At 37.7% G+C, this 27,097-nt stretch overlaps 1 protein-coding gene across 1 annotated transcript in view; it reads left to right on the top strand.

Moving 5' to 3' along the window:
• Positions 1-27,097, top strand: part of LOC113109450 (protein unc-13 homolog B-like) — a 66,562-nt gene that overhangs the window by 15,442 nt on the left and 24,023 nt on the right. The window contains exons 7-26 of the mRNA XM_026273018.1: positions 4,698-4,994; positions 5,103-5,193; positions 14,756-14,802; positions 14,993-15,071; positions 15,431-15,436; positions 16,092-16,166; positions 16,263-16,482; positions 17,038-17,265; positions 17,357-17,498; positions 18,475-18,644; positions 21,138-21,253; positions 21,379-21,542; positions 23,578-23,728; positions 24,632-24,700; positions 24,790-24,879; positions 24,986-25,126; positions 26,086-26,216; positions 26,306-26,391; positions 26,478-26,604; positions 26,685-26,781. Of these exons, the coding sequence (XP_026128803.1) occupies positions 4,698-4,994; positions 5,103-5,193; positions 14,756-14,802; positions 14,993-15,071; positions 15,431-15,436; positions 16,092-16,166; positions 16,263-16,482; positions 17,038-17,265; positions 17,357-17,498; positions 18,475-18,644; positions 21,138-21,253; positions 21,379-21,542; positions 23,578-23,728; positions 24,632-24,700; positions 24,790-24,879; positions 24,986-25,126; positions 26,086-26,216; positions 26,306-26,391; positions 26,478-26,604; positions 26,685-26,781 (2,527 nt within the window). The remainder of the gene's footprint in view (positions 1-4,697; positions 4,995-5,102; positions 5,194-14,755; positions 14,803-14,992; positions 15,072-15,430; positions 15,437-16,091; positions 16,167-16,262; positions 16,483-17,037; positions 17,266-17,356; positions 17,499-18,474; positions 18,645-21,137; positions 21,254-21,378; positions 21,543-23,577; positions 23,729-24,631; positions 24,701-24,789; positions 24,880-24,985; positions 25,127-26,085; positions 26,217-26,305; positions 26,392-26,477; positions 26,605-26,684; positions 26,782-27,097) is intronic.

Here is a 27,097-nt window from a genome sequence, read left to right as displayed (position 1 = left end):
TTCACAACCACACTCTACCACACAGCCTGCACACCAAGGAAATGGACAACAAAAAGAGCCCCTGGGGAAAAGTTTATTTTCTATGTTTGGTGGTTCAGGGCAACAATCTTCACAGCAGACAGGATCAATTTTTGGTGGTATATTAGGTGGATCTTCAAGCTCTACTGAGAGTCCAGCAAAAGGTTTGTTCTCCATGTTTGGAGCACAAAGCCCACAACCACCAACTACCAGAGTTCCAGGCACTGTCTCTACTAATGAGCAGACAGTTAAACGTACTTATTTGTTGGATGGGTCTAACTCCCAACAAACTCCACCACAGTCTGTCTCTTCTTCTACAAAAGGAGCTACCCTTTCAAAGGAACCACTTAAAGACAGTCCAGCAAAGGGTTTAATTTTGGACTCTGGAATAGCCAGTCACCCAACAGCATTACAGAAAGGCTTGACTCCTGAGTCTGTTGTCCCTTCAAATGAGCCATCAGTAAATGAAATACCCTCCTTGTTTAGTGCACCTAGCTCTCAGGAATACCCACAACAACCTGATTCAGTGTCAACTTCTATTTCCCTTGATAGTAAAGAGTTAAAGGAGTCTCAAGGTAAAGACTTGATCACTGGACAAATTCCACAGCCAGGTTCTTCTCAACCAACCTCACTTCTAAGTGGATTGCTATCAAATGAAACCCCTGGTAATGGTCTTTTGGCAAACCTTGCTGGGGCTATAATTCAGCCAAGCGAGACACCAGTTACACCAAGCTGTGATCCAACTGTATCGGCACCAAAAATCCCACAAGAAGTATTGACAACTGTTGTTGGTAGATTTGCATCTTCTGAAACTAGCCAGATACCAGCACACCAGAAGGATTCCTCTGCTCAGGGTGTAGTACCACCAAAAGAGGGAGCGACCTCAGGCTTGTTGTCAATGTTTTCAGGGTCAGGTTCTCAAAATGCTCCTTCTCAATCTGGATCTATTCTAGGTGGGATTTTCCCGGGTGCCTCAGGATCAAAGGAAATTCCTGGCAAGAATCTGTTTTCTATGTTTTCTGGGCCAAGTTCACAGCCCAGTGCAAGTAATGCAGGGCCTACACTTGAAAGTAACAGTCCAGGTTCTTCTACCTTCAATGAGTTTCCAGGAAAAGGTTTATTTTCTGTATTTGGCGGATCAAGTCCACAACAGACCAATCCTCAGTCTTCTTCACTATTAGGAGGTCTTCTATCTGGAGTTGCTTCTAAAGATGCTCCTGGAAAAAATCTTCTTTCCATGTTCAGTGGGCCTAATTCAACACCTTCAACTAGTAAAACAGGACCAAAATCCGAACCATCTGAAACTGAGGGGCTGTTGAAGGTTGCATCATTTTCTCTCGAGGGGATGCCACTGAGGATAATAAATCAAAGACGGTGGGCGTTAGCCTGTCAAATTTGGGCTTCATGGAGGAAAATAAATCAGGACCACAGAATAATGATTCCAAGCATTCTATTTCTTTGGGCGAGCAACAAAAAACAGCAGCCTCCATGGCCCCAGTCTCTGCTGGTATTGCTGTCAAAATCTCAGATCACATTGTTGAGACCGATGCTGCTAAGGGGAGTAAGCTAGATGTTACAGTAAATAATTCTAGTATGCATGGAGATGCTTTATCAAAGGATGTTGATTCTAACTCACAGCAGAGTACAAAAACAGAAGTCCAGATTACAGATCACCAAACTGAGTTTATAAAACAGACTGATTCAACAGAGCCCATTGCTTCTGTCTCTGAAGGACTTCAACATCATGAACAACAAAAATCTGTCATAGACTCATCAGCTGAAGCAGTCAGTGGGTTTATGTCTAAACTCTTTACTGGTGCCAGTTCAGCAAAAAGTTCATCAGCAAGTCCCTTTTCACAAACAACCACAGAAAAAAACTCACTCTTTGGCTTTCCAAGTAGCTTGCCCATGGAATCTATGAAAAATGACCTTTTCGGTATGTTTAAATCACCAGAAGCACCCAAAGCAGCTGACATGGGACCATATATTACCTCTACTCCTCAGTCAGTCCAAGATCAGAATGCACATAATGATTCACTGTCATCTTCTGGGGATGTTACATTGTCTGGAGACAAAGATGAAAAGATAAAGTAGAAACCCTTTTACCCATTAAACAAATGTCTGATAATGATACTTTGAGTAATTCAACAGTTGCAAGTGTAGATGTCACAGCAGCTTCCAGCTGCCATCAAGGTGAAACAATTGTTAAGGAGCCTTATGACAGTGACGTAATACATGAGAAAACTATTGTCATTGTTTCTGAACCTGAAGCAAAGGATACAGACAAATCATTATCTGCAATAGACATTAGTTCAAAAGTGGCTCAAAGCCCTCCATCAACAGAAACTTCTCAGTCTATATTTGGAATGTCAAGTTTAACGGCACCTAAATTGGGTTTCATGGCTGGAGCTGCAGATGCTGGGAAGTCTTTTGGATCTTTCTTTTCTTCACCCTCAATATCAAACACAGAAAGTGGCAAGCTTCTTTCTGGGCTTAAGTCTTTTTCAGCAGGGCTGTTTCAGGAGGAGAAGTCAAAAGAAGAAACATCAGCATCTTTATTTGGAACAAAATTGGGTTTTCCATGGCAGAAAGAAACTTCCAGAACCTCCTAAGCAACAAAGAACTCCAGTTGTTACAACCCAGCCTAAAGCTCAAAAGAATGAAGTTCACATTTTGAATAGTACTACTGCTGAAATAGGGCATGATGATTTTAAGTCAAAGGAAGAAAATTGTGAAATCAAACACCCTGTTGATGTTAAACAACAAATGGTTGCTAATTCTGAAGTCCAAAATAAAGAATTTGTTGTCCCAGAAAATGACACAGATAAACCCCAACTCAGTTTATCCACTCCTGATCCTCCTCTTCTAAAAGAATCGAAAATCCATATCCAGACCCCACCCTCTACAGATGACTCTTCAGGATTACAGCAGGAAAAGAAGAACCTTTTGATTCCAAAAAGGCTAGTAGCAGCATAATAAATGGTTTCATAAACCATTTATGTTGCACTGAGTTTACATGCACAGTAATTATTCTATCAAAAAATACAAATTAAAAAGTAAATAAATTTGTTTTTCATGTTGTTCATGCACCAATTTCTGCCTTTGATCTCTGTAATGAACTAATTATTTGAATAGGACTTCTAGTAGTGCTCACGCATATCTGCTGAAGACCATATGTGCTGTTTTTTTATAGGTAGGGTTGGGAATCGTTGGAAATTTTCTGGTTCTGCCTAATGGCTCTGGTTTCATTATTAAAATCATATAAAAAAACATAGTGGTAAGGAAAAATGTGCAATACTCAATGCTCAATACTGTTTATTACTTACTGTCAACTTAATTTAAAGGTTGGCAATGTCAAAATTCAACATATATTACACTATACAGATCTTCATAAGTAGGGTTGGGTACACTGCAGTTAAAACGGTTCCAATTCTGGTTCCATTTAAATTAACTATTATTTTATTTATATATATATATATATATATATATATATATATATATATATATATATATATATATATATATATTTTTTTTTTTTTACTTTCATTGAATGTAGTGTTGCTGGAAGGTAGTAAGTAATGTTGAGTAATGCTAGTCCATCAATCAGCACATGCTTCAAAGTTAATATTTTTTACAATATCATTAACATTTTGCTTTTCAAGCAGGAATAAGTTGGGCTAAGGGCTAAGACACTTTTTCATTTCCCTAAATTAATGAAATATAAACTGTTATACTTATAACCATGTATATACACACTCAATAAAGCCCCTATTTTACAAATAATAATGCAGTCAGGAGAGGGTGTGATGCAATGAGTGGTTTCCAAATTTTTCAACCTGTACGCTAAATGATCTTAACCCTCAAACATGCATAACAATAGCAGTCTATTTATTTAGTGGTCCAAGCTGAAGTCAGTATGAATATTAATGACATATGGGATAAATATAATCTAATTTAGTGGCGGCAGGTGCTGTGTCTAAACCAAGTTACGCAGTTATCAAAGGAACGAGGGCACGTTCAGACATGGAAAACAATGCATTCGGCAGTTAAAGACACGACACAACGCATCTGCGTCGTGCACGTTGTTGGAAACAAGAGCCAGGGTGGCATTTCTGTTATTTGGTTTGTGACATCCTTTACGGGAAACACTGGTGCAAGGCTGCTCACAGCGCTTGGTCACGTGTTGCACCAGAACCGTTGTCAGAACCAAAACTTAGAAATTACTCAAGTTCTGGTCCTTAAAGAAAAAACTGAACTTGAAAAACTTGAAAAACAGAGCTCATAATAAGAACCGTTTTTTCAGTTCCCAATCCCTAATTATAAGTATGCCATCTGAAATATTCAAATTCAAAATTAAGGGGCTAATTTTAATCATATCTCAATATGCAGAATAAGAATATTAGTGTGCATGTAAACACACTCATTAACTTTAGTTTTAGCGTTAGTTTATGAAAATGGTGGCTTTCCCAATGTGTGATTTGTTTCTTCTCAGTGCTATGTGGTTTTTGTATAGTAACTGTGCTTTGGTTCCTTGTAACTTTGTATTTCCTCTAGCTGTGTGTAGCATTTACTGTGCTTCTTAATTGGAGACTGGTTAAAATGTAGTTTTAAAAATATTAGTTACTGAAACTCACTTGCTGCCATCTTTCTTTTGTTTCTTTTCTTTCCAACAACACTAGTCCTGTGGACTCCAGTCGTTTTGGATCTTCGGGGAACCTCAGCCAAGCTAGTTCCCAGCTCAGTGAGACTGGTCAAGAGAGTGCTGCTTGTTCAGAGTTAGAGGAGTCCTACCATTCCTACCACAGTACCGGCTATCAACCATCCAGAAATGGGCATCACCCTACCAATGAACAAACCTCCTGGGGGGAAGATGAAGGATTGAAATCCTCCCAAGAAAATGGAAAGGGTATAAGCTGCACCATAAGAAAGGAAGCGGTTTCTCAAGTGGACAAAATGCCTAATAAAACTCTCAAAGGGTAAAGATATTGTGTTGGCTTATGGTGGTTTTCCAGTGCACATTTGGTACAGTATAATGACTATTCAATAGCATGAATTAATTTTCATACAATGTTTTATTTTTCTAGCTTCAGGGACGATGGAATGCCTTTGCCATTCTCTCCATCCAGATTGCGCTGGCTTAAGGCAATCAACAAAGTGAGAGTTCAACTTAAGGAGGTATAGTAGGGAGCTCATACCATCCATCTCCTTTGTCTATTCCTTTTTCAGTTGTTCCAGTTTCACACTTGAAATCAAACACTACCCACATTTTTTCCCTATAAACCTGCACTAGTTATCAGCATCTTATCAATCAAAATTATCATTTGAATTTGATCTGCTTACCTTAATTGCTTTCTAGGAGGCAAGTATGAATTGCACAACCCCATTCAGCTCATTCATGAACATCTGTTTTGGATTGGTTGAGTTTCAACATTTAAGATTTAAACTTGTGAAATGTACATTCTTGAGACTATGTTCTTGTGGAAATAGTTTTGGTTTGTTGGTTGGTTGCAACTTGGAGATATTAAATTCATGAGTGCAATTAATGTGGTGATATACTACTTTGGTATTTTATCGGCTAGGCAAGGCATGCTGGATTCTCAGCCTAGACCTAACAGCCTCAATCTGCAGGGGCCAAGGTCAGGCTCTGAAGAGTTGCTGTTGATATCGCTGATAAAGTCTCAGGGAGTAATTACGCATTGAGCGGCAGGGAGCTAGAGATAGCATACGTCTTGAAGAGTATTTAATGACTAGTTAAAAGAAATTGGGCTTGACTTTTAAAGTTCACAAAGTAAAGTACATAGCTATTGTTTATGCCTAATTATCAAAGTGGAATGTGGAATGTTAAAGATGTGAATACAGTATGTGGATTTAAAATAACAATTTTAAAGGAAAAATAACAATAAAAGGCCAGAATGAAGTTTTTTCCATCAATCATTTTAAAAACCGGATCCTAAAATATTTGACATTATTACAAATAATTTATTTAATGCATTAAATTTTTTTTATTTTATATTTTAATTGATTTACCCAAATTATACTTTTTTTTATTAAGTGTTCAATAATATAAATTATCATAATATAGATTTATTTTCCTTTTTGTTCATTGTTCTGTTGTTGTTTTTTTCTATATTTTTGCCCTATGTTACTCCTCTTTTTTTCACTCTCTCTCTCTCTTTTCTCTCATCTTGACAGCCAGTAATTAGCTATGCTGTTGTCCCCCTTCGTCTCTTTCATTTGACTGCACAAAATTGAGTGTGTGAGCCACTAGAAATAAATTAACATTGCAGGCACTTATGTGGCTTGATCACCTCGCATTGAGTCTTAATAAATCCAAATTAATAGTGTCACCAAATCATAATGGCAGATCAGATTAGTTCAAGCTTAGATTGCTTTGGATAGAAAGTGCCCGCTTAAGAATTTGTGTTACAGAATGTCTATTTTTTTTTAATGTATAATGTGTACAGGTGGAGTAATTTATTCTGATAGCCTAACGTCCCTCATGCTAATTAAGTGGTCTCACATACGGCGCTCTTCATTGAAGCTCCATTATAGTGATTGCTGCTTGAGACTTGTGGTGGATACTTATGTAAAAGCTGCTAAATTAATACAGTGGAGACAATGGGTGTGGTTTAACACACTGCTTAGCTCCATGCATTTTTGTGTGGAGAAGGATGTAAGAAATTATTCGAGTTAACCTTATTCTTATAAACATCTACACTGAAGTAGTTTACAGGTTCCGGTATGTTGCTATATCTTACAAGCATAAATCAAACACAGACAAGACATTTCATATAGATTTCCATATTTCTCCAGCCTTAAAGGTGTAATAAGATTTGGCTAACCTCCTAAATGGCCCTATCATATTTAGTATTGTTTAAAATGATCTTTTATTATTATTATTCAGATTGTGTACCATATCCTGTTTTATTTATAGTGGATTGTTAAGCAGTATTGTAACATTCCTGTCATTTGGTTAATTGATTGTACATTATTTCTGCCTGTGAAATATTTCTGACTGTGAAAATGAAAGGGGATAAAGTGCATTGTAACATGCACATGTTTACTAGGAGGCAGGCACATAGCAATGCCGATAAGAGAGTATGGGGAAATAGAGGAGAGATGGAATGCTGGCATTTTGACAATTCCAGATTAGCTTTGTGCTGGAATACATTGCCAGAGGACACCGTGAATAAGAGTGAGAGAGTGAGGGAGAGAGAGAGAGCGAAGAGGATGTTTGAGGCAGAGATGCTCCTCTGTGACCGTGTCACTCTAGCCTAGACTGGAACCCACTCAACTGTGCCGATGTCTGTGTGTGGAGAGGGTTGTGTCTGCTTCTGTGTTCAAGATGTGTTGGATTGCCCCAAGTAGCCGATTGGATAAGTCCTTGCAGAACAAGTGTGTTGATTAGGTCAAACATTTAAGATCCAGTAGCTGTTTTATATGCAGGTGGTTTGGATGTTGAATCTTCAAAGTGAAACTTGATTTTTTTTCTTTTTTTCTTCTGAAGGTAAGTTTTATACTTTTTGTGTACTTTTTCAGTCTTGTGATGATGATTCGTATGAAATTTGTCAAGGAATGTCGAGGGCATTTTTCATCTGAAAATCGATTTTGGACGAAAATGATTTATTCCTTTAATGGAACGTTTCTCTAATTTATGAGGTTCATCTAAAATGTTGAATGCATGATGGTGTTTTATAAACTAAAGGTGGATATTTATTGTAATTTAATTATTGTTAACCATGTTGTTCAGTTTTCAGCTCGTTTAAGTCTTAAAATATAGATTTGAGTCCTTTTAAATAGTGATCACAGACACCAAACACCAGGATTAATAGAAAGTATTTTTTATAAAAATATTGTTAAATATATATATAAAAATAAATAAATAAAAAATTGGCTCATTCTTTTTTGACTGCAGATAAAAAATAAAGTAGACAGGGTAGAGCACCTGCTTTGGGATAATTTTGTCCTATTATGAAATATTACCAGCTGTTTTATATTTTAATTTTTTCAAATGTAATTTATTTCTATGATGCAAAGTAAATTTTCAGAATCATTACTCAGTGTCACATGATCTTTTAGAAATCACTCTAATATGCTGATTTGCTGTTCAATTACTGTCCATTATTAATTGATGCCCAGTCTTTAACAGTATTTGATGTTGTTGTTATCATCAACACTAAAAACATTTTTACAGTGAGACATTTTTTATAGGATTCTTTAAATAGAAAGTTTAAAAAACAGCTTTTTAAATACCAGTCTCTTCTAAAATCAATTGGATGTATCCTTGCGGAATACATTTTTTTTTTATTTCTTCTTACCCTAGACTTTTAAATGTATCATGGATACCACAAAATAAAAAGCAGCACAACTGTTCTCAACATTGATAATTATAATAAATGTTTCTTGAGCAGCAAAGCGTCATGTGACACTGAAGATGATGCTGAAATTACTGATGCTGAAAATTCAGCTTTGCATCACTGGAATCATAGATTTTACAAGAAACTGTTATTTTAAATTGTAATAATATTTCACAGAATTACTGTTATTATTTATTTTTATAACCAAATAATTTGCAGCTTTGGTGAACATTTAAAAAATCATAATTATTCCAAACGTTTGACCGGTAGTCTATATATTCTTGCAGTTATGACAAATTCTAGACTGTGTCAGTCAGATAAATTATTCATTTTTAAGGGAAGGCAGCAGAATTTACAAATCAATATTTCACACTGGCTCAAAACATTCTGAATTTAATAAAACTTATATATGACTTGGCCTATGTAAATCAGGAGCACCACTACTAGTGAGAGCTGATTAACCTGAGAAGTAGCGGAGTAGTGAGCAGATAGTTTCGTATTAGAAATTATGAGGCATATCTGTCTCTTGGTTTTTAATTGCAAATTAGGCAACAATCTGAAATATTTTGATACCTGAGCTATCAGCGGAATAAATGTCACAGAAATTGGTTCACAATCTCATCTAATTCCAGCAAGTTTAACCAGGCCTTTTTAGTCACATATCAGTAATGGCTTCATTGGTCCTTCAAAGAGTGTCTCATTATTGGTTTCTGCCAACTGTGCTCTTATCATGTGAACACAAAATTCAACCGTTTGGGAGATGTTGGACGGAGGTTAAACCTATAATGGGAATATTTAAATGTGACTTTGAAATTCAGAGTATTTAATACAAAACTTTATGGTAAGTTACTGCAACAGGGGACATTAAATGTTAATTATATACAAAATTAGAGCACACTGATTGTCGAATTTTAACTTGAGCTGTTTTAACTTCAAGTAATTAAAATATATCTCAAAGTGCTCCGTTTGAAAGTATGTCATTTCCTGTATTAAATGGTAAGTAAAAAATCCATCATAAAATGTGCTGTCCCTGACATTTATTTTAGCCTATTGGAGACACGTGGCAGCCAGCCAAAATGTGCCCTTGAAAGCCGCCAACCTAAACGCTCAATGTTGAAGTCACAGTAAAGATCATGTTGGCCATTAAATGCTTTTGGAGAATAACACGAGGACAGTATCTGAATTTCAATGACTGCCTTATTGCTAACACATATTACAGGAAATAGTGTATTTACACATCTGCATTATTATTGGATATAAAGGATCTCAGAAAATTGTTGATAATAGACTTGAAACATTGTGAACTACAAGACAATAATCATGTCCCAACATTATCTACTCATTATTACGTCAATATCTAATTGTCATAATTATTTATATTTCAACCTCTATTTCAGTGTAAATCAGTATTTGTTTAAAATAATTGAATGTGGTAAAAGAGTGTCTCTAAATAAATGAAAGTGAAAAGCCTCGAGTGTACAGATGAGACTAGCTTACATTTTGTCCTGACAGGCAGGAAATAGGGTGAAGCTGCTATTAGACCCAGCAGGTTCTGATTAACAATCATGATGCACAGTGAATACAGCTGGCCTGTCACCCTCCGTGTGCTGTAACTGTTACTGTTAGAAGAGCTGACAGGCAAGAAGATAATATGTTGTGTTCTATGTGGAATATGCCCCACCAGTTTGGCCATGTCTGGACCTGAATTGTTTCTACAACTGAATGCTTAATATGAGCTGAGTGCTTTCCTTTATGGGGAAGTCATGGCTCGTGTGAACTCATGTGAGTTCGAGTCTCGGGGTGGCAGAAATTGTAGATGGGGTGCTCTCTCCACCCTCAATACCGTGACTGAGGTGCCCTTGAGCAAGGCATCGAACCCCCAACTGCTCCCCGGGTGCCGCAGGGTAAATTGCTGCCCACTGCTCTGGGTGTGTGTTCACAGTGTGTGTGTGTGTGTGTGTGCACTTCGGATGGGTTAAATGCAGAGCACAAATTCTGAGAATGGGTCACCATACTTGGCTGAATGTCATGTCACTTTTTGTACCTTTAAAAAAAAAAAGTTTGCATACTGCATAATCGTCCGATTTGATTAACCATGTACAACTTTACTCCCTGAGCTGTTTTTTTTAACCCATGTTCATTAGGGATCTTTTTCAGCTGCATATGTTTTAACATTATAACAGTTAATGACTACAGTAGGTTAATTGGCAAGCCGTTACAAAGGATGCTTTGTACATCCTTGTATACACAGTGTAAACCTTCTGTAATCCATTTTACTGTCTGTGGTACTTTTTCAGTACATGGCAGAGATCCAGATATATTTACTATTACCCTCTCTCTGTAATGTGACTTTTTACTTGGGTGTGTATGAGAGAGTTGGCAGTGTTAACACTCTTGGTTTGTAGCATTACTTTTTTATTAAAGTCTCCATTAGAATAAATTATGAAACTGCATTCAGCACCTCAGCTGTGCACTTACTTTATAGTAACGAAATATGTGGTCACAAGCTTTGTTCCAAGTGATAGTGTTCTGCCTTCTAAGGTAGAATCCTAACCAATTGGTTTGGAATGGCCTACATAGGCTGCAGCTCAACTGTGTCACACAAATAGCCTTACAATTAGACCAAATGTATTTTTGTAGGCTGCACAATTAAGATGGCTACCTTTCAAATTGGGAGTGCCTCTGCAGGAAGCTCGCTAGGTTTTAGAACTGCAAAATAGCATCAAGCAGTGCAAAAGACTGAATGGTCACGAATATAAATGTTGATTATTTTAGATGGATTGTGCATGCTTATATATAACTGATTGAAATTTCAATATGTCTGTAAAATATCTATTCATGACATTGTCCTAAAATGTCAGGTGAGCGTGAAGCTCTGTTATGATCTTGACTGAAAAATGCTTCCTCGTGTACTGTAGGTGAAATGCAACAGCTCTGTAATCGCATGCACCAGAGCTTCAAGCTTCTGGTCAGCACCTGAGGCACACCCCATTCTGAGGGATGTTATCTCGGAGTCGTTCCAATGAGCAAGATGAAACAAATGGGTCGGGTGAACTTCAGCAAAGAATGTCTAAGAAAAAAGAACTTGGTAAAAAGAGGACCCAGAGTCCCAAGGTCAGTCAGAGTCTACGCAAGAAGATCCAGAAGTTCCTCCAGGGATCAGGGGAGTACACTGCCTATGACTCCCAGCACTCTCCAGTGGAGATAGAGGACGACATGTTCATCTGTGGCATTAAGAGAGATCCCTCTACTCATGAGTGTAGTCTCTCAACCCAGCGTAGTTTTGAAAGTCAGACTAAAACCTCCAAGAGTGCCGTTATTGGGCAGGGGAGGCGTAATAGTGATGGCAGTATCACCATTCCATCCATCATGGGAATGAAAGAATTAGAGCCCAAAGACCAAGCAGAAGAGAGTGGATGTGTAGATGGAAGAGGTGCAATGGATAAACCAAGCCGAAGTAGGGACAAGGACAAGAAAAGAGAAGTAGGGTCAAGCACCATAGTGGAACACATTTTGAAGGAGCTACAGGGGATTAATAAAATCCAAGAGGAGATATCAGATTTGCGACAATACCTGACGTCTGTAAGTGGCTCAGTAGATGAGGTGTCTTGCTGTGTAGATGCTGTACTGTTGGAAATTGAGGAGATGTATTCAGTTGGTGCTGTAGGGAATCCATCACCTCGAAGAGTTGCGGCTCATCAAAGAAGTCCAGATAGGCAGAATGCCGTTCCTCTCCCGCAAAGTAGAAATAGAAGCCCAGTAGTAAAGCATCGAAAATTGGAGAAGAATGAAGGCAGACCTCTGTCGGCTAGACCGAATGAGTTAGGGTGTGATGTGGAAACTGATTACAGAGATGTACCAAGAAGAACCAAATTACACAATCCCAAAGCTCCTGACAACTTGGATGCACCCTGTTCCAGATTTAAGAAGTCCAGCTACTGTCATCTTTATGGGCAAGATTTTACAAGCACTAGTTCCTTATCCTCAGGTCACAGTTCTAACAGTCGAGATCAAGGAGGAAGTTATTATTCTAGGGAGACTGACCAAGAGAACAGTGGTTGGAGACGTTCGGAAATGCAGTTGAGCGTTAGTGGAGAAGGAGGATGGAGTGGAGACACTGGATGGAGTGAGGAGGATTACTGCTCCTGCCAGAACAGTGCAGACGAATTGGAAACTGTTGGACGCCCAGATACATGGTACAGGTACAATGGTGGCGAGACCAGTCATTCATCACGTAGCAGCTCTGAACACCTATCCCTACTGTTTGGAAACCATGATTCCCCATCCAGCTCATCTAGTGTTGTAGATTGGAGGCATTCGAAGAATCAAACTATCAGTGACATTTGCTGCGACTGCACGTCAAATTGCATGTACTCTCGCAGTTCTGGATACCACACCATGGATGCATATGCCGATGAATCGTGTAGTGGGCCTTCCCGAAGTCTTAGTTGTTCAACCGTTGGAATGACAGACTGTGATGACGGTTGCCAAAATCTACACTCCTCATGTGAGCATTGCCTCTGTGATGTGGATTTGGAGAAAGACTGGCCAGACGGTGCTTGCACAGATGTGTATGACCCAGATTATTCTGAAAATACGGACACTGAAGAGTCACAGCCATCTAATCTAGGATATGATGTTGTAAAGATAAGTAAAGCCATGCTAACCTTCCACTCCGCTCTAAGGGGAGCCTTGACAAAGCTTGACACACCTGAACCCCTGTGTCTAGATGAGGACACCAAGTCTGTAGTCCCAAGTCCCTCCATATCCAATGACCTTGAGGAGGATAGCACCACATTCAGTGACTCAAATGTAGACACTGTTGAACCTTCTGATGGTGCGACTTTAGATCTCAATGTTTCTCCTCAAAAAGGCATCGAAGCTGCATTCAATGGGAAGGACTTGAGGGAATTACTAAACCTTCAACGTAATTCTCAAGCCTTTGATCCTCTACTGTCAACTCCTAGCACAATTTCCCCGTCACATACTCCAACTGAATACTATGCATTAGACCACTTAGATACTGTAGAGGAACCTCTAACAGATCAGAATCTGCAGTGTATTCCAGAGCTTAGCCCAAAACATGTGGATCTGAGTTCAGGCATTGTTGATTCTTGTGCTCAACAAATGGCATTTGGCTCAGGTAATATCAAAATAAGTCCCGAGGGCACCAATTCAGGAACACTGGAGGCAGATGTTAATGGAAAACAGGTGGAGCATAGTCTTGACAATGAACCTGCCCTTGAAGACCCTCACCACCAGAAGTGCCTTGCCAATATTCAACGTGTGCTCAAAGAGAAGAGACATCGACATAGATTATCCAGGATTGCCAATGCCTCAAAGAACACTTTCTCTGAGGAGGAATTTAAACAAGGTACAAACATTGCCTTTGTTTATGGTTAGTTATACATGTAATTAAGTTGAACAAAATGTTCCCACTTCTGTCAATCTTTTCTTATTTTAATACCGTTTATCAATTGTTGTTCTTTTCTTTTTTCTTTATTGTCCTGCTCTGTCTTTCAGAGGGAAGCAGGGATGATGACCAGGTCATGATAATATTTTGGTCAATTCTCAGTCGTTATTTCATTTTTTTCATTTTTTTCATTTTTTCCACTAATGCCAGTTTTCTTTGTCTTTCATCCAAAGTTTATTTGAATGCATTATTTTTTAAACATATGATTGATGTACAAGGCTGCCTGCTTCTTGAGTTTGCCAAATACAGAAAACTTCTGCGTTTAAAACTCAATGTTTTGTCTTTTAATGGTTACATGTGTTGTTTGCTTCTGTTTTGTTTTACTTGAATGTGATTTGCCATCTTTTTAAATTATTAATAACTTGAAATGCTGGTCTTCGTCTTGCTACATTGTTGCTTTTAAGAGCAGTTGAAACATACCGCATGCCCTTGGGGAACTCCAGCTATCCAGCTGTAGTTCCATTTATCTGAGGAAGAATGCTCATGCCATTTAAAAAAAATAAAATAATAAATGGTTAACCTCAGATGGAAAACACAGATGCTGTTTGCTAAAGGTTTCACTCATTTCTGTCAACAAGTGAAAAGTGTTTTTTGGGCTGTGTTCATATACAGTAATTATCCTAAAATTTATGTTTTTTTTGCTTTGCCATTTCCCCCTTTCATTGATTTTGCGCTGATCTTATGAGTTGCATGTCAGTCATTTCGATCAGATTAAGTACTTTCATCAGTGAGGACTTCTTCTATACAAAGTCATGTTTTGGTTGTCTAGTTTTGGTTTGCTTTCGCAGACCTTTTGGTGAAACTCAACCAATCCTGTGTCCTCTGCATTTATCTTAGGCGTTTCTCAGGTTTAATTGCTTCCCATGTACACACGGATTAATCTAAACTGTGTTTTTTGATGCCATAGGGCAAAGAAAATGGAGATAATTCAAGACATGCTTGGATTAAAGCTGGGTAAGTTTCTATTTAAGCATTATTGCTAGTTGCATTGTTGTATTTTACTTTTTCTCTTTTTTTTAATGGAAGTATTTATGAAAATATAGAATTATTTATAAGAAGTTAGTGACATTTTATTTAAGCATTCATTGTCTGTGTATTAATTAAGCATGGAAAATACTCCTATACAAAGTGTTGATATCCACAGAAATGGGAGTGGAATATTTGGAATTGACAGTATGCCAGACCTTCGAAAGAAAAAAGCTATCCCTCTGGTTAGCGATGTGGTAAGTACTCTTTCCATGTGGCCTCACCTTGCATTAAAATGAACAAAAGCTACAAATGTTTTTATTATAATTCTCAAAATGGTATTGTTTTCCAGTAGGAACAGCATCAGTCCAAATCTTTCAAAAATATTACTTTTTCAGTCTTATAACATAAGGTAAAAACACTATTAAGTTGACAAATCTGGTTCAGACAAAAATGTCAGAATATGAGCAGTTTTAAGTTTTATAATCAATAAATGACAGCCATTATAACTTTTAAATTCTGAAGTAAAACAACTCTCTGATCTCTCTCCTCCCCATCAAAAACATAAAATTAAACCTCTACAACTCTTTTGAATGCATTCACTCTGCATGGTCAGGCTATGGTAAGTTTTGAGAATAACCCATATGACTGAACCTACCTTTTTTGTGTATATCAAGATCATACTGCATCCACAGGATCAGTATTGCTATAATAGTTTGCAAATACACAGCTAGAAAACATGACAATGCAAAAGTAGGCTGTTACAGTGAAATACCATAAATACTGTATATGGATTATGGTATTAAAATAAAAAATATTTAATATTTTAATAAATGTATTTGCAAACCATTTCAACCTTACTTGATATACTATATATGCAAGCTAGCAAAAAATGGTTCTTTCCACTGGTTTTCTTTTATTAGTTTTACTTTTCCTCCAACATCACTTTCAAAGGGCTGTTTTAGAGCGGGTAGTTTGATTCTATTTAACAGGGTATTTTACATGCTTCTGTTCATACTTAGGCTTATCCGTAATTGTTTGGTTTCTTTATTAACCCCTCATCCCCTTATTGCACAGGCATTGGTTTCCCCTTTGATTTCTGGGAATCCCATAGTCACCACCCCTAGTTTTGAAGTTCTGTGTTTTTGCACTTTGGCTTAGATGTTTAGTTTTGACATTTGGATCCCACTTGGTATCTAGCATCTCTTTTACCAGGAGTGTTTAAAGAGATTTTCTATTGGTTTGCACTGCTCTAACATTTATTCTTTGTATCATAGTCACTGGTCCAAGCCAGGAAGGCTGGCATTGCATCGGCGATGGCCTCGCGCTCCTCCATAAAAGATGAGGAACTGGTTAGTTTAACTTCTATCTGTTTTTTTTTTTTACTATATTAAAATAAGTGTTTTCTAAATAAATATTTGATTACTTTTACTCTTTAACTTCTACAGAAGAACCATGTGTATAAGAAAACGCTGCAAGCTTTAATCTACCCCATTTCTTGTACAACACCTCACAACTTTGAGATATGGACGGCCACAACGCCCACCTACTGTTACGAGTGTGAGGGGCTTCTTTGGGGCATTGCGCGGCAGGGCATGCGCTGCACGGAGTGCGGGGTCAAATGTCATGAGAAGTGTCAGGAGCTGCTGAATGCTGACTGCCTGCAGCGTAAGTATGAGCACCTGTGATATGTCTAAACCAAAAGACTAGCTTGACAGCTTCCTTCCTACCTTCATCTGCTGCCTGTGAAGGCCACATTTGTGTGGTTCAGACACAGCCTGATTACTGGTGCTTTCACTCGAAGTCAAACAGTGAGTCGGTTACAAGACGACATTTTTTATTTTTTTAATCTACGTATATTAGACATCTGCCTTGTTGAACTCATTTACCCAAATAGACTTCCTTCAGTGACATCTTCCTTGTTGACAGGTCCATTAGCCAAAATTAAGAAAATGATTTAGAGGTGATGCTCACCATAAAATAATCATCACACACATATTTTATAAGTCAGGGTGTTTATTGGATTTATGAGCTTGCCATATTTTACAGTTGTTGGTTTTTTTAGGGTGTTTTGACAGAGTATTTTCTGCAAATGGAACATGAAAATGCAACAAATATTATTATTATTTATTTATTTATTTATTTTGCATGTTATTTACAGTGTCATTAATCCAGTCTCCACAAATAAAAATGTTGTTAAGCGTAGTTAACTCTTTAATTCAGGCGCGGCTGAAAAGAGCTCCAAACATGGTGCCGAGGACCGCACTCAGAACATCATTATGGCCATGAAGGATCGCATGAAGATCCGTGAGAGGAACAAGCCTGAGATCTTTGAGGTCATCCGAGATGTGTTTGTGGTCAGCAAGGCTATCCATGCTCAGCAGATGAAGACCATCAAGCAGAGCGTCCTGGATGGAACGTCCAAGTGGTCAGCCAAGATCACCATCACAGGTTCAAAAACAATTACATGTCATTTTTCTGGAAATGTCATTGCATTTTTAATGTCTCTGACTTCCCGTCGTCTTATCTGTCTTGGTTATAGTTGTCTGTGCTCAAGGACTGCAAGCTAAAGATAAGACTGGTTCCAGTGACCCCTACGTGACTGTCCAGGTGGGTAAAACCAAAAAGAGGACCAAGACGATCTACGGCAACCTCAATCCTGTCTGGGAGGAAAAGTATCATTTGTAAGTATAGACCAATCCTAGACCATCTCTTTGATTGTAGTGTCACTCTTTGTTCCTTTGTTGCTCTAGGCTGTCTTGCTCAGAATGTGTGTCACCCAGCTTTTCATCCAGTCTCTTTTCAGTAGTGGAAAAAACTTGTCTGAGTGAATAGGCTGTGGATGAGCCACTGGCCTGTTTTTAATATTATTCAATCCAATCATATCTTAAAGAGATGGTTCACCCAAAAATCATCTGTCATTAATTACTCACCCTAATGTTGTTCCAAACCCACACGACCTTCGTTCATCAAGGAACATAAATTAAGATTTTTTTGGTGCATTCCGAGAGCTTTCTGATTCTCCATAGACAGCAAGGATCTTTACAAGATCCAGAAATGTAGCAATGATATCGTTAAAATAATCCGTGTGACATCAGTGGTTCAAACGTAATTTTATGAAGCTACGAGGATACTTTTTGTGTGCGATGATAACAAAAGAAACATTTTTTATGTATGTGATACTCTCCAAAATGGAGAATACTTTTTTAAATACTTCTCAAGAAAACAAGAATACTTTTTTGTGCGCAAAGAAAACAAAAATAATGACTTTATTTAACAATTTCTTCTCTTTCACGTCAGTCTTCGACACACATTCACAAGAGTATCATGACTCATGCATGTGCATTCCTCTGATTGAAAACAAGGTGCAGTGAATCTGGGTTCTGCGTCAGAATGCCGTCTCGTATATCAGCAGCACCACACGTATGCGTCGTAGTACTCTCCTGAACCGTGACAATTGGTCCTAAAAATAAAGTGTTACCAAAAATCACACTAGTTCATGACTCAAAAGTGCAATTTATAATTTTTATTTGTCTTAAGGAGTACTTGTGTGCGGCGGACAAATGCAATCTCTGGAGGGCACAGCCTTACAAAATCAAACCCATAGTTTCTGATCTCTAACACAGATTGTGTTGTCATGTGACATGTGTTGTCTTCCAGTGAATGCCATAACTCCTCTGATCGCATCAAAGTTCGTGTTTGGGATGAAGATGATGACATAAAGTCAAGAGTAAAGCAGCGTTTAAAGAGAGAATCTGATGATTTCCTGGGCCAAAGCATCATTGAGGTTCGCACACTGAGCGGAGAAATGGACGTCTGGTATAACCTCGGTAAGTCCTCAGCTGCTGCTTTGTATGTTCTTATTTTTATTTGTATTTTTTTTTTTACATTGAGCTTTAGAGTATAGGTTACACCTTGTCTTGATCTCTCTGCGATAATGTAGAAGTTCAGGGAAGTGCGGGATATGGAGGAGCTTGTTTTCACAGTGCCAACAACCGGCAGCATTTCAGTCATATTAAAATTGGCTATTTGATTCAGAATGTTGGAATGAAACTATTGGAATGTTTACACTGATCCAACTAAATCTGGTATAGGCTGATGTTTGTTGTGTGAGTGTAAACTAGCCGTAAGAGCAAAGCATCTCCTCAGACGACACTGTGTGCTGTCATTGTGGCTGGATGCATCTTTTTAATGTGTTTGGTCCTTTGTGGAAAACCTCTCTGCTGTGCTTTGACTTCTCTATAAAAGGAAAGGGGTTATTTTGTTGCTAAAATATTAAACCCAAGGCACTTACAGAGCACAAAACATTCACATTGACTTGTGTACTTGTTGGAGGGACCGTTCACTCCCGTCCCCCAAAAATACAAAATCTGTTAAGATTTAGTCACCCTCACAGTTCTGAAATCACATGAGTTTCTTTTTTCTGGAGAAATTTTGAGAAATGTTCATGCTGCTCTATTCCATATAATGTCCGTTTCCCTTGTTAGTATTAGTCATGCAAATGTATTTTAGTTGTTTGTAGTACAAGAAACACCACTATACTGAATCGTGGGACTTGCTCATGATGATGAATGCTGTAGACCACCTCTCTGTAAGTGGGACGTAGCCCATGCGTCTAAGATTTGTGTGTATACTCCATTACCCATGTCTCCCATCCTGACAGCACATCCCTTCTCGCCCAATTACCTCAGTGTGCAGTGGCCCAGAGGCCTCCAGGACGTCCCAACCATGAAATCCACTGTTCCAAATAAACTTGTATTTCTGTCTCTCACTCTTGCTTTTTTCACATTTGATTATTATTCTGATGTAATCTAGCCTTTGTTTATTCTCTCATTTCTGCTGTGCTCATTTGTCAAGGCTGTTCAACCGTTCTGATTGTTTTTCCTCTGAATCTCTGGCCACCACATCTGCTGTAACAATTATTCTCAATAGCAGTAATTCAGCTTCATGTCCTCTTGTCTGTTTCTCACCCGTATCGTCCTCTCTCTCTCTCTCTCTCTCTCTCTCTCTCTCTCCCTCTCTCTCCCCCCCTCTCTGTCTCTCTCTCTCTCTCTCTCGCTCTCTCTCCCCCTCCCTCCTTTGAAGCAGATATCTTCCCTTGATTATTATGTAGCCCACTCCAGTCGGAAATTCACCACTTAGCCGACACATATAAATTATCCCAATAATTTGCCTGTCAGGGGAAATGGTTAGGGAAAGAAGAACCCAGTGTTTCTATTAAAAAAACCTCCTAAGGATTTATCAGTTTGGAGAGAGAAAAGCTGAATATAAAATATGAAAATAATAAACATTGATTGTAAATTGTCTTTTAAGTACAGACAACCCTGTGACTACACATTCTGTATTTATGCACCAAATTGTTTCCTATAGTGTTGTTAATGTTAACTAAAACTATTTTTTATAAGATAGCAGACATTTTTATGAGATAGTAGATAATTTTTAATAATGAAAATGTTTAATGTAAATGTTTTAACATTTTTTTTTTTATATAATTTTGTTATTGCAGTTTCATAAAATCAAGTCCAGGAACATGGTCTAAAAAAATCAGATTATTCAAATATAGCTAGAACCAGTTGTGTCTAACTAGTACTAGATAAAACTATCATAACCAAATTATTTTCATGACGTTCGATTATGATATCTGCTCTGAAACAATCCTTCCATCCATATTATGTAGAAATGAAACGCACATCAATAAATCCAAATTTGTAGTTCTCAGTATAGTCAACGTGAAAGGCTAACCTATTCATTGTACTTTATTATACCTGAAACTATCAAGTGAATGAAACGATTCCCTTGGCAATCACCACTAAAGAGAGTCCTTTGGCAAGTTAGTTTTATTTTGGGCACACACACACACACACACACACACACACACACACACACACACACACACACACACACACACACACACACTAGGGCTGCACGTGAAACCATTTTAGGTGGAGCAGCATTTACTACACAGAGCCATTGTTCACTGTCAAGCTGCACAAAACCACGATCATATTTTGCACGCTTTGCACAGCTTGTTAGTGAAAAACGGCTCTGTGTAGTAAACGCTGCTCCATCATACACGTGTAGAGATTTACAGCTGATTACAGAACCAGCTTTACTGACAAGATGTGCATTAAATATCCCATGCGATTTATTGTGCAGCCCTAACACACACAGACATACACACACACATACACACACACACACACACAAACAAATACATTCAGATCCTATCTAACCCTGAGCAGCTATTTTTACTGCACTGTTCCCTCGGGTTAAATATGTCTGCACATATAGTAATTATTCTACATGCATATCTCATGCCACAGAGAAAAGAACGGACAAGTCTGCTGTTTCTGGTGCCATCCGTCTTCAGATCAGTGTGGAAATTAAGGGTGAAGAGAAAGTGGCCCCCTACCATATCCAGTACACCTGTCTACATGAGGTAGAGCAACACAAGCAGCTCACAGACTACCAGTGTCTGCATTAACCATGTACAGATCTTTCATTATCAGTCAGTGGATGCTGCTCTTTTAGTCACTATTATTTAGCCTCTGCTCTTTCTTGTAGAACCTCTTTCATCACATCACAGATGTCCTCGGTCAGGGTGTGGTGAAAATCCCAGAAGCCCGTGGCGATGATGCCTGGAAAGTCTACTTTGATGATGTGCCACAAGAGATAGTGGATGAATTTGCAATGCGCTATGGGATTGAATCCATCTACCAGGCCATGACGTATGTATTAGTCCACCCTCCATACTATCATCAGTTGTCGTCATATATCTTCATTCTGTCCACTAGGCCATCTGTTTTACTTTGCTGCATTCTTACAGATTTTTCATTTATTTAATTTTTTACGTTCACATTTCATCTTTTTTTTTCTAAGCACGTTGCATGATGCACACCACTTTGTTGCTTTATCAGAACAGATTGTAACATTACAAGACTCGTTTACCAAGATTTGGATCCTTTGCAGTGAATGGGTGCCATCAGAATGAGTCTAAACAGCTGATAAAAACATCACAATAATCCACAAGTAATCTACACCACTCCAGACAATCAATTAACATCTTTGTGAAGGAAGTGTTATTATGGATTGTGGACTCTTGCTTTGGCCGAAGGAGAAAGTTTAAAGTAAAAACATCTTAATGATTTATTTGATTCTTATGAATATGTAGCTTTTCACTGATTGCTTGTGGATTATTGTGATGTTTTATCAGCTGTATGGACTCTCATTCTGACGGCACCCATTCATCCAATGAGATCAATTACCGATGGAAAATATACAAAGCCATATTTCTGAAATAATTTTATCAGTTATCAATTTATCAATTATTTTATCTTTCATACTGTAATACACAATTATGCTTAACTTAAAGGGTTGATTCACCCAAAAATGAAAATGTGAATAATTTTCTCATCCTTATGTCGTTCCAAACCATAAGACTTCCTTAAAACACAAATGAAAATATTTTTGGTGAAACTTCAGGTGTATGTCCCTCCATTAAAAGTTTGGTTAACTAAGAAAGAAATCCAAAAAGGGCATAAAAGTGTCGTAATACGAATCCATGTGGTTTTGAATCCACATTAGTTTTAATGTGCTTTTTACATATAAACTTGAGAAAGGTTGTGAGCTTTTGTACACATTATAGGTCAGATTACCTGATAAACGTACTGAAGCAGTGGCACACGACAAGAAATTATGGCAAGTTTTGAGCATCTAAATAAACTACAGCCCCACTATAATAACTTTGCCAATCAGTAAAGGTGAGCTAGGGATGAATAAATGTAGTGTTCGCCATGGCAGTATCTGGATCTTGACTAGCAAGGGCAGTAAAGAAATGAACTCCTGAGTGCTGTTCATGTCTGTGCTTGTTAATGGCTTGAGTGTGAGTCAATCTCGATCAGGCTTCTGGAGTGTGAGGAGATGCTCATTAACAGAGCACATCGCTCAAATAAAGCACACACAAGCGACCATATCTCACACCGAATGGGCCACAAGGCCAGTTGGAGCACTGACAGATCCATCTAGCCAGCCAATCAGCAGTGATTTAACTAGGTGCCTCATATGCAGACCTTTTGTAGAAAGCCATTGCCACTGAGTGAGAGCCAAACGTGTAGCGCTCATCTCAGTTCAGTGTTTTGTTTTGATTGATTTATTTTGCCATGTGCGAACTGTTTCGCTCTGTTTACTAAAAACTGTATATTTAATATGTAACAAAAACAATAAAAACTAATACAAATTACAGAAACACAACAAAATGACATTCAAAATATTAACAATAACAATAATATAAACTGTATTATCAATATAATGTCAGTCATACTAAAATAACTGCTTATCAGCAGTTTGGCATGTTGCTAAGCTGACTGTGCGGTACAAATATTATTGATTGCATTTAATAAATTAGTAATGGAATTGCATTTTAATTACACTGAGCTATTGTTAAGTTTATTTATAATGAATATTTCTGTTGCCTTGCCTGCCATCTTGGATGTATTTTTTCACTGAGCTTGTTGCAGTGCATTCTGGGATTAAAAGAATAATTTCGATGCTGCTTTCAAAATGATCTAAAGACTGCATTTTTGAAGAGAATATGTTCCTTTTAGTACAGACACGCTTTTGTGTCAGGACTGTGAAAGCTGCCAGGCTAGGTTTTGGAATAGAGTGATTGTCTTTTTTTTTTTTTTCACAGAGTGGATATATAGTGGATGTGTTTGAATTGAAGCCCTTTTATCCTCTGCATCTTCCTCCTCTTTGTGCATACAGGCACTTTGCATGTCTCTCGTCTAAGTATATGTGTCCCGGGGTCCCTGCTGTGATGAGCACCCTGCTGGCCAACATCAACGCCTACTACGCCCACACCACTGCATCCACCAATGTCTCCGCTAGCGACAGATTTGCTGCATCCAACTTTGGGGTATGTTCAAATGAACCAAAAGAACACATACATATCGGGGTTATTCTGAAGGTCTGTTCACATCGTCTTGATTTTTACATATAAAAAAAACATTACGATTTGTTATTTTATTTTAGATTGCAAGTCATTAATTATGGTAGCTTTTTGCAAAGAATAGGCATGTTTAAATGTAAAACATGTTGTCATCAAACTAATATTACTGAACATGCTTTCAATATTCAGACCTTCTGATCATTTGTGAAACCTAAAGCTCTGTAAATGGAAGAAGTACGGAAGATAGAAATTTTTTTTTTTGTCGTATTTCTACATTTTGTTCATTGTGAGACTTTTCATATAAGGACTTAAATAGTAGACATAGTTGCAATGTGTCAGCACTAAACCAGTGAGCATTTTAAGCTCCTCATTCAGGAAATCGAATGAGGTGCAAAATCGAAAGACCATTTTGAAAACGGAGGTGTCTATTGTGGCAGAATTTTGTCTAAGTACAACACCATGGGATTCACCATTCAGTATCACCATTATAGATTGAAACACTTCAGCTGCAAGCTGTTATTATAGTGTCAAGACAACTGTGTCAGTTGTCTGATGTTATTCTTACAGTAAGTTGTCTATTAAAAATACGCATGTTAATGCCATGTTGTCATTAGCACTTGGAGTGTTAGTTGACTCAAAATCATTACTTACTCAAGCTTATGTTGTTCAGTTTGAATTACAGCAAAAATTGGATTTTGATGTATATTATAAATCTCTAAAAAGGACCCAAAAGCACTATAATGTATCTTATAAATATTTGTCCATAGGTCCTGTGCACTATCTATGTATGTGTCCAGATGCATTAGCTAAATATTTCCAGTCAGTGTTCTGGATGATTGAAAATCTTTCTTAATTTTTCTCGTTATGCAGAAAGAAAAGTTTGTCAAGCTTTTGGATCAGCTGCACAATTCCCTGCGCATTGACCTCTCAATGTATCGGGTGAGTGTTGGTGGCATAAACAGTTTTTTTTTTACATTTTAATTTTAGATCTTACATTGGTGATTGTCAGTGACTTTTCTCTTTCTCAGAACAACTTCCCTGCAAGCAGTAAGGAGCGTTTACAGGACCTCAAATCTACTGTGGACCTCCTGACCAGCATCACCTTCTTCAGAATGAAGGTAAAGAAGAATTTTTTTTTTTATTCGTTTCAATCCTCAATCCATATATTCCATCAGTGCTCATTTTGTCCTTCATTTCTACTGTCTTCTGTCTCACTCTGGACAGGTCCAGGAACTGCAGAGTCCCCCGAGAGCCAGTCAGGTTGTGCGAGACTGTGTCAAAGCCTGCCTCAACTCCACCTATGACTACATCTTCAACAACTGTCAAGACCTGTACAGTCGCCAATATCCTCAGATCGGAGACACGGTTAGACAAGCGCACCCAGCATTCATGACTGTAACGCTTTGTCTTCTCACAAGACTTACTAAAGTCTAGCTAGCTAAAGTGTGTCATCTCTGGGCCAGAAGCTTCACCAGACAGTGTGAAGACACAAAGCCATTGATGCTCTGCTGGGCTGTTGAGGATGCTTAAACACACTGTTCACACAGAATGTCTTTTTTTCTGTCCACTGTGCTACTTTTCCATTGTTTTTCTAAGTAAAGATGCCCTAGATGGGGCCTAGATGGGCATGTTTGGCTGTCGTCTCATCATCTTTTGTAGCGTTTAGCTACAAAGTGCCCCACTTGAGTTTGAAAAAATTAGTTTTTTTACAATTCTCATGAGAGATAAACATTGAATTACTTGCACTATTACAATTGTATTTATTATTACGCTCTATTTATATTAATTATTACTTTTATAATGATAAAAATAATAGTAGTATTTAGAAATATTTTGAATTAGCTTTTATTTGAATTTTGTATATTTTATATATTATTTCAGTTTTCATTTTAGTTCTTGTCACTTTTATTATTTATTGAAATATTTTATCAGTGTTTTTAGATTTTTTTTGTATTAGTACTAAATTCAGAAATTTGCCTATGCATCATTTCTCAATTTCTTTCTTTTCATTTCTCTTTTTCTTTTTTAAATTTCATGTAATAGTTTGTCAGCTTTATTACATTTAACAAAACTAAAAAAAATTTAATTGTAAAGTTTAGTTAACAAAAAAGTGCAGTTTACACATTAAATATCAAATGTCACATCGCCTTTAAAATGTAAATTTTTGGATCATTTAAAATACCAGTTTAGAATGTAATGTATTTATGTGCTGTAATGTAATTCACATTTGAATTTGAATTTAAATGTACAGTAATTAAAAGTTTAATCATAATTAATTATTTTACTGTTAATCAAGCAAATGATTCTTGTTTTCTTTTGCTCAGCATAAGGAGGAGTGCACCCCAGAAGATCAGGGCCCAAGCATCAAGAACTTAGACTTCTGGCCCAAACTCATTACTCTGATAGTGTCCATCATTGAGGAGGACCGTAACTCCTATACACCAGTCCTTAACCAGTAAGTGTGCACCCAAACCTAAATGCATAGTCTTTATCCAACTCTACTGTCCTGCCATAATGTGACACTGTTTTCCTGTTTCTCTACAGGTTTCCTCAGGAGCTGAATGTGGGAAAACTGAGTGCGGAGGTCATGTGGAATCAGTTCTCTCAGGATATGAAGTACGCCATGGAAGGTCAGTACCAATTTGGTTCATTGATTGGGTGAATTGGTGATGATTTTTTTTGTTGTTGTTCATATTCACATGTTCTTTTTCCACAGAACATGAAAAACACCGGCTGTGTAAGAGCGCAGACTACATGAACCTGCACTTCAAGGTCAAATGGCTGTATAACGAATATGTGAAGGATCTGCCAGCTTTCAAGGGAGTTGTTCCCGAATACCCCACGTGAGTGAGCTCTTCAACTCATTCAGAAGTAAAAGCATATTCTATTGTTGTTTGTTCACATTATGTCTTGCCATTTCCAGGTGGTTCCAGCAGTTTGTGCTGCAGTGGCTGGATGAGAACGAGGATGTGTCCATGGAGTTCATGCATGGAGCCCTGGAGAGAGATAAAAAAGATGGAGTAAGATGTTTTTCAGTGCAATTCCCCTCTAATAGCCTTTTGTCTTTCACACGTTTTCATCACAGAAGTGTTTCTTGGCCATTATGATGCTCTTGTGGCCACAAACTGGCCATTTTGCTGTTTAACCGTCTAAAAGTTTTGCCATTTGCAAGTTTCTCAAGAGCAGTTATATTAATTTTAGGTCATCTGTACAAAAATGAGTTTCTTCCTGCTTGTTAAAGGAACAGTTCACAAGAAAAAACTAAAAAAAACATTATACATATGCTGACAGTTTACTCACCCTCAGGCCATCAAACATGGAAATGAATTATTTCCT

Source organism: Carassius auratus, chromosome 10 (assembly GCF_003368295.1).
Source record: "Carassius auratus strain Wakin chromosome 10, ASM336829v1, whole genome shotgun sequence".
Lineage (NCBI taxonomy): Eukaryota > Metazoa > Chordata > Actinopteri > Cypriniformes > Cyprinidae > Carassius > Carassius auratus.
The sequence above is the reverse complement of the archived record's forward strand: the minus strand, read 5'-3'. Positions and strand labels throughout refer to the sequence as shown.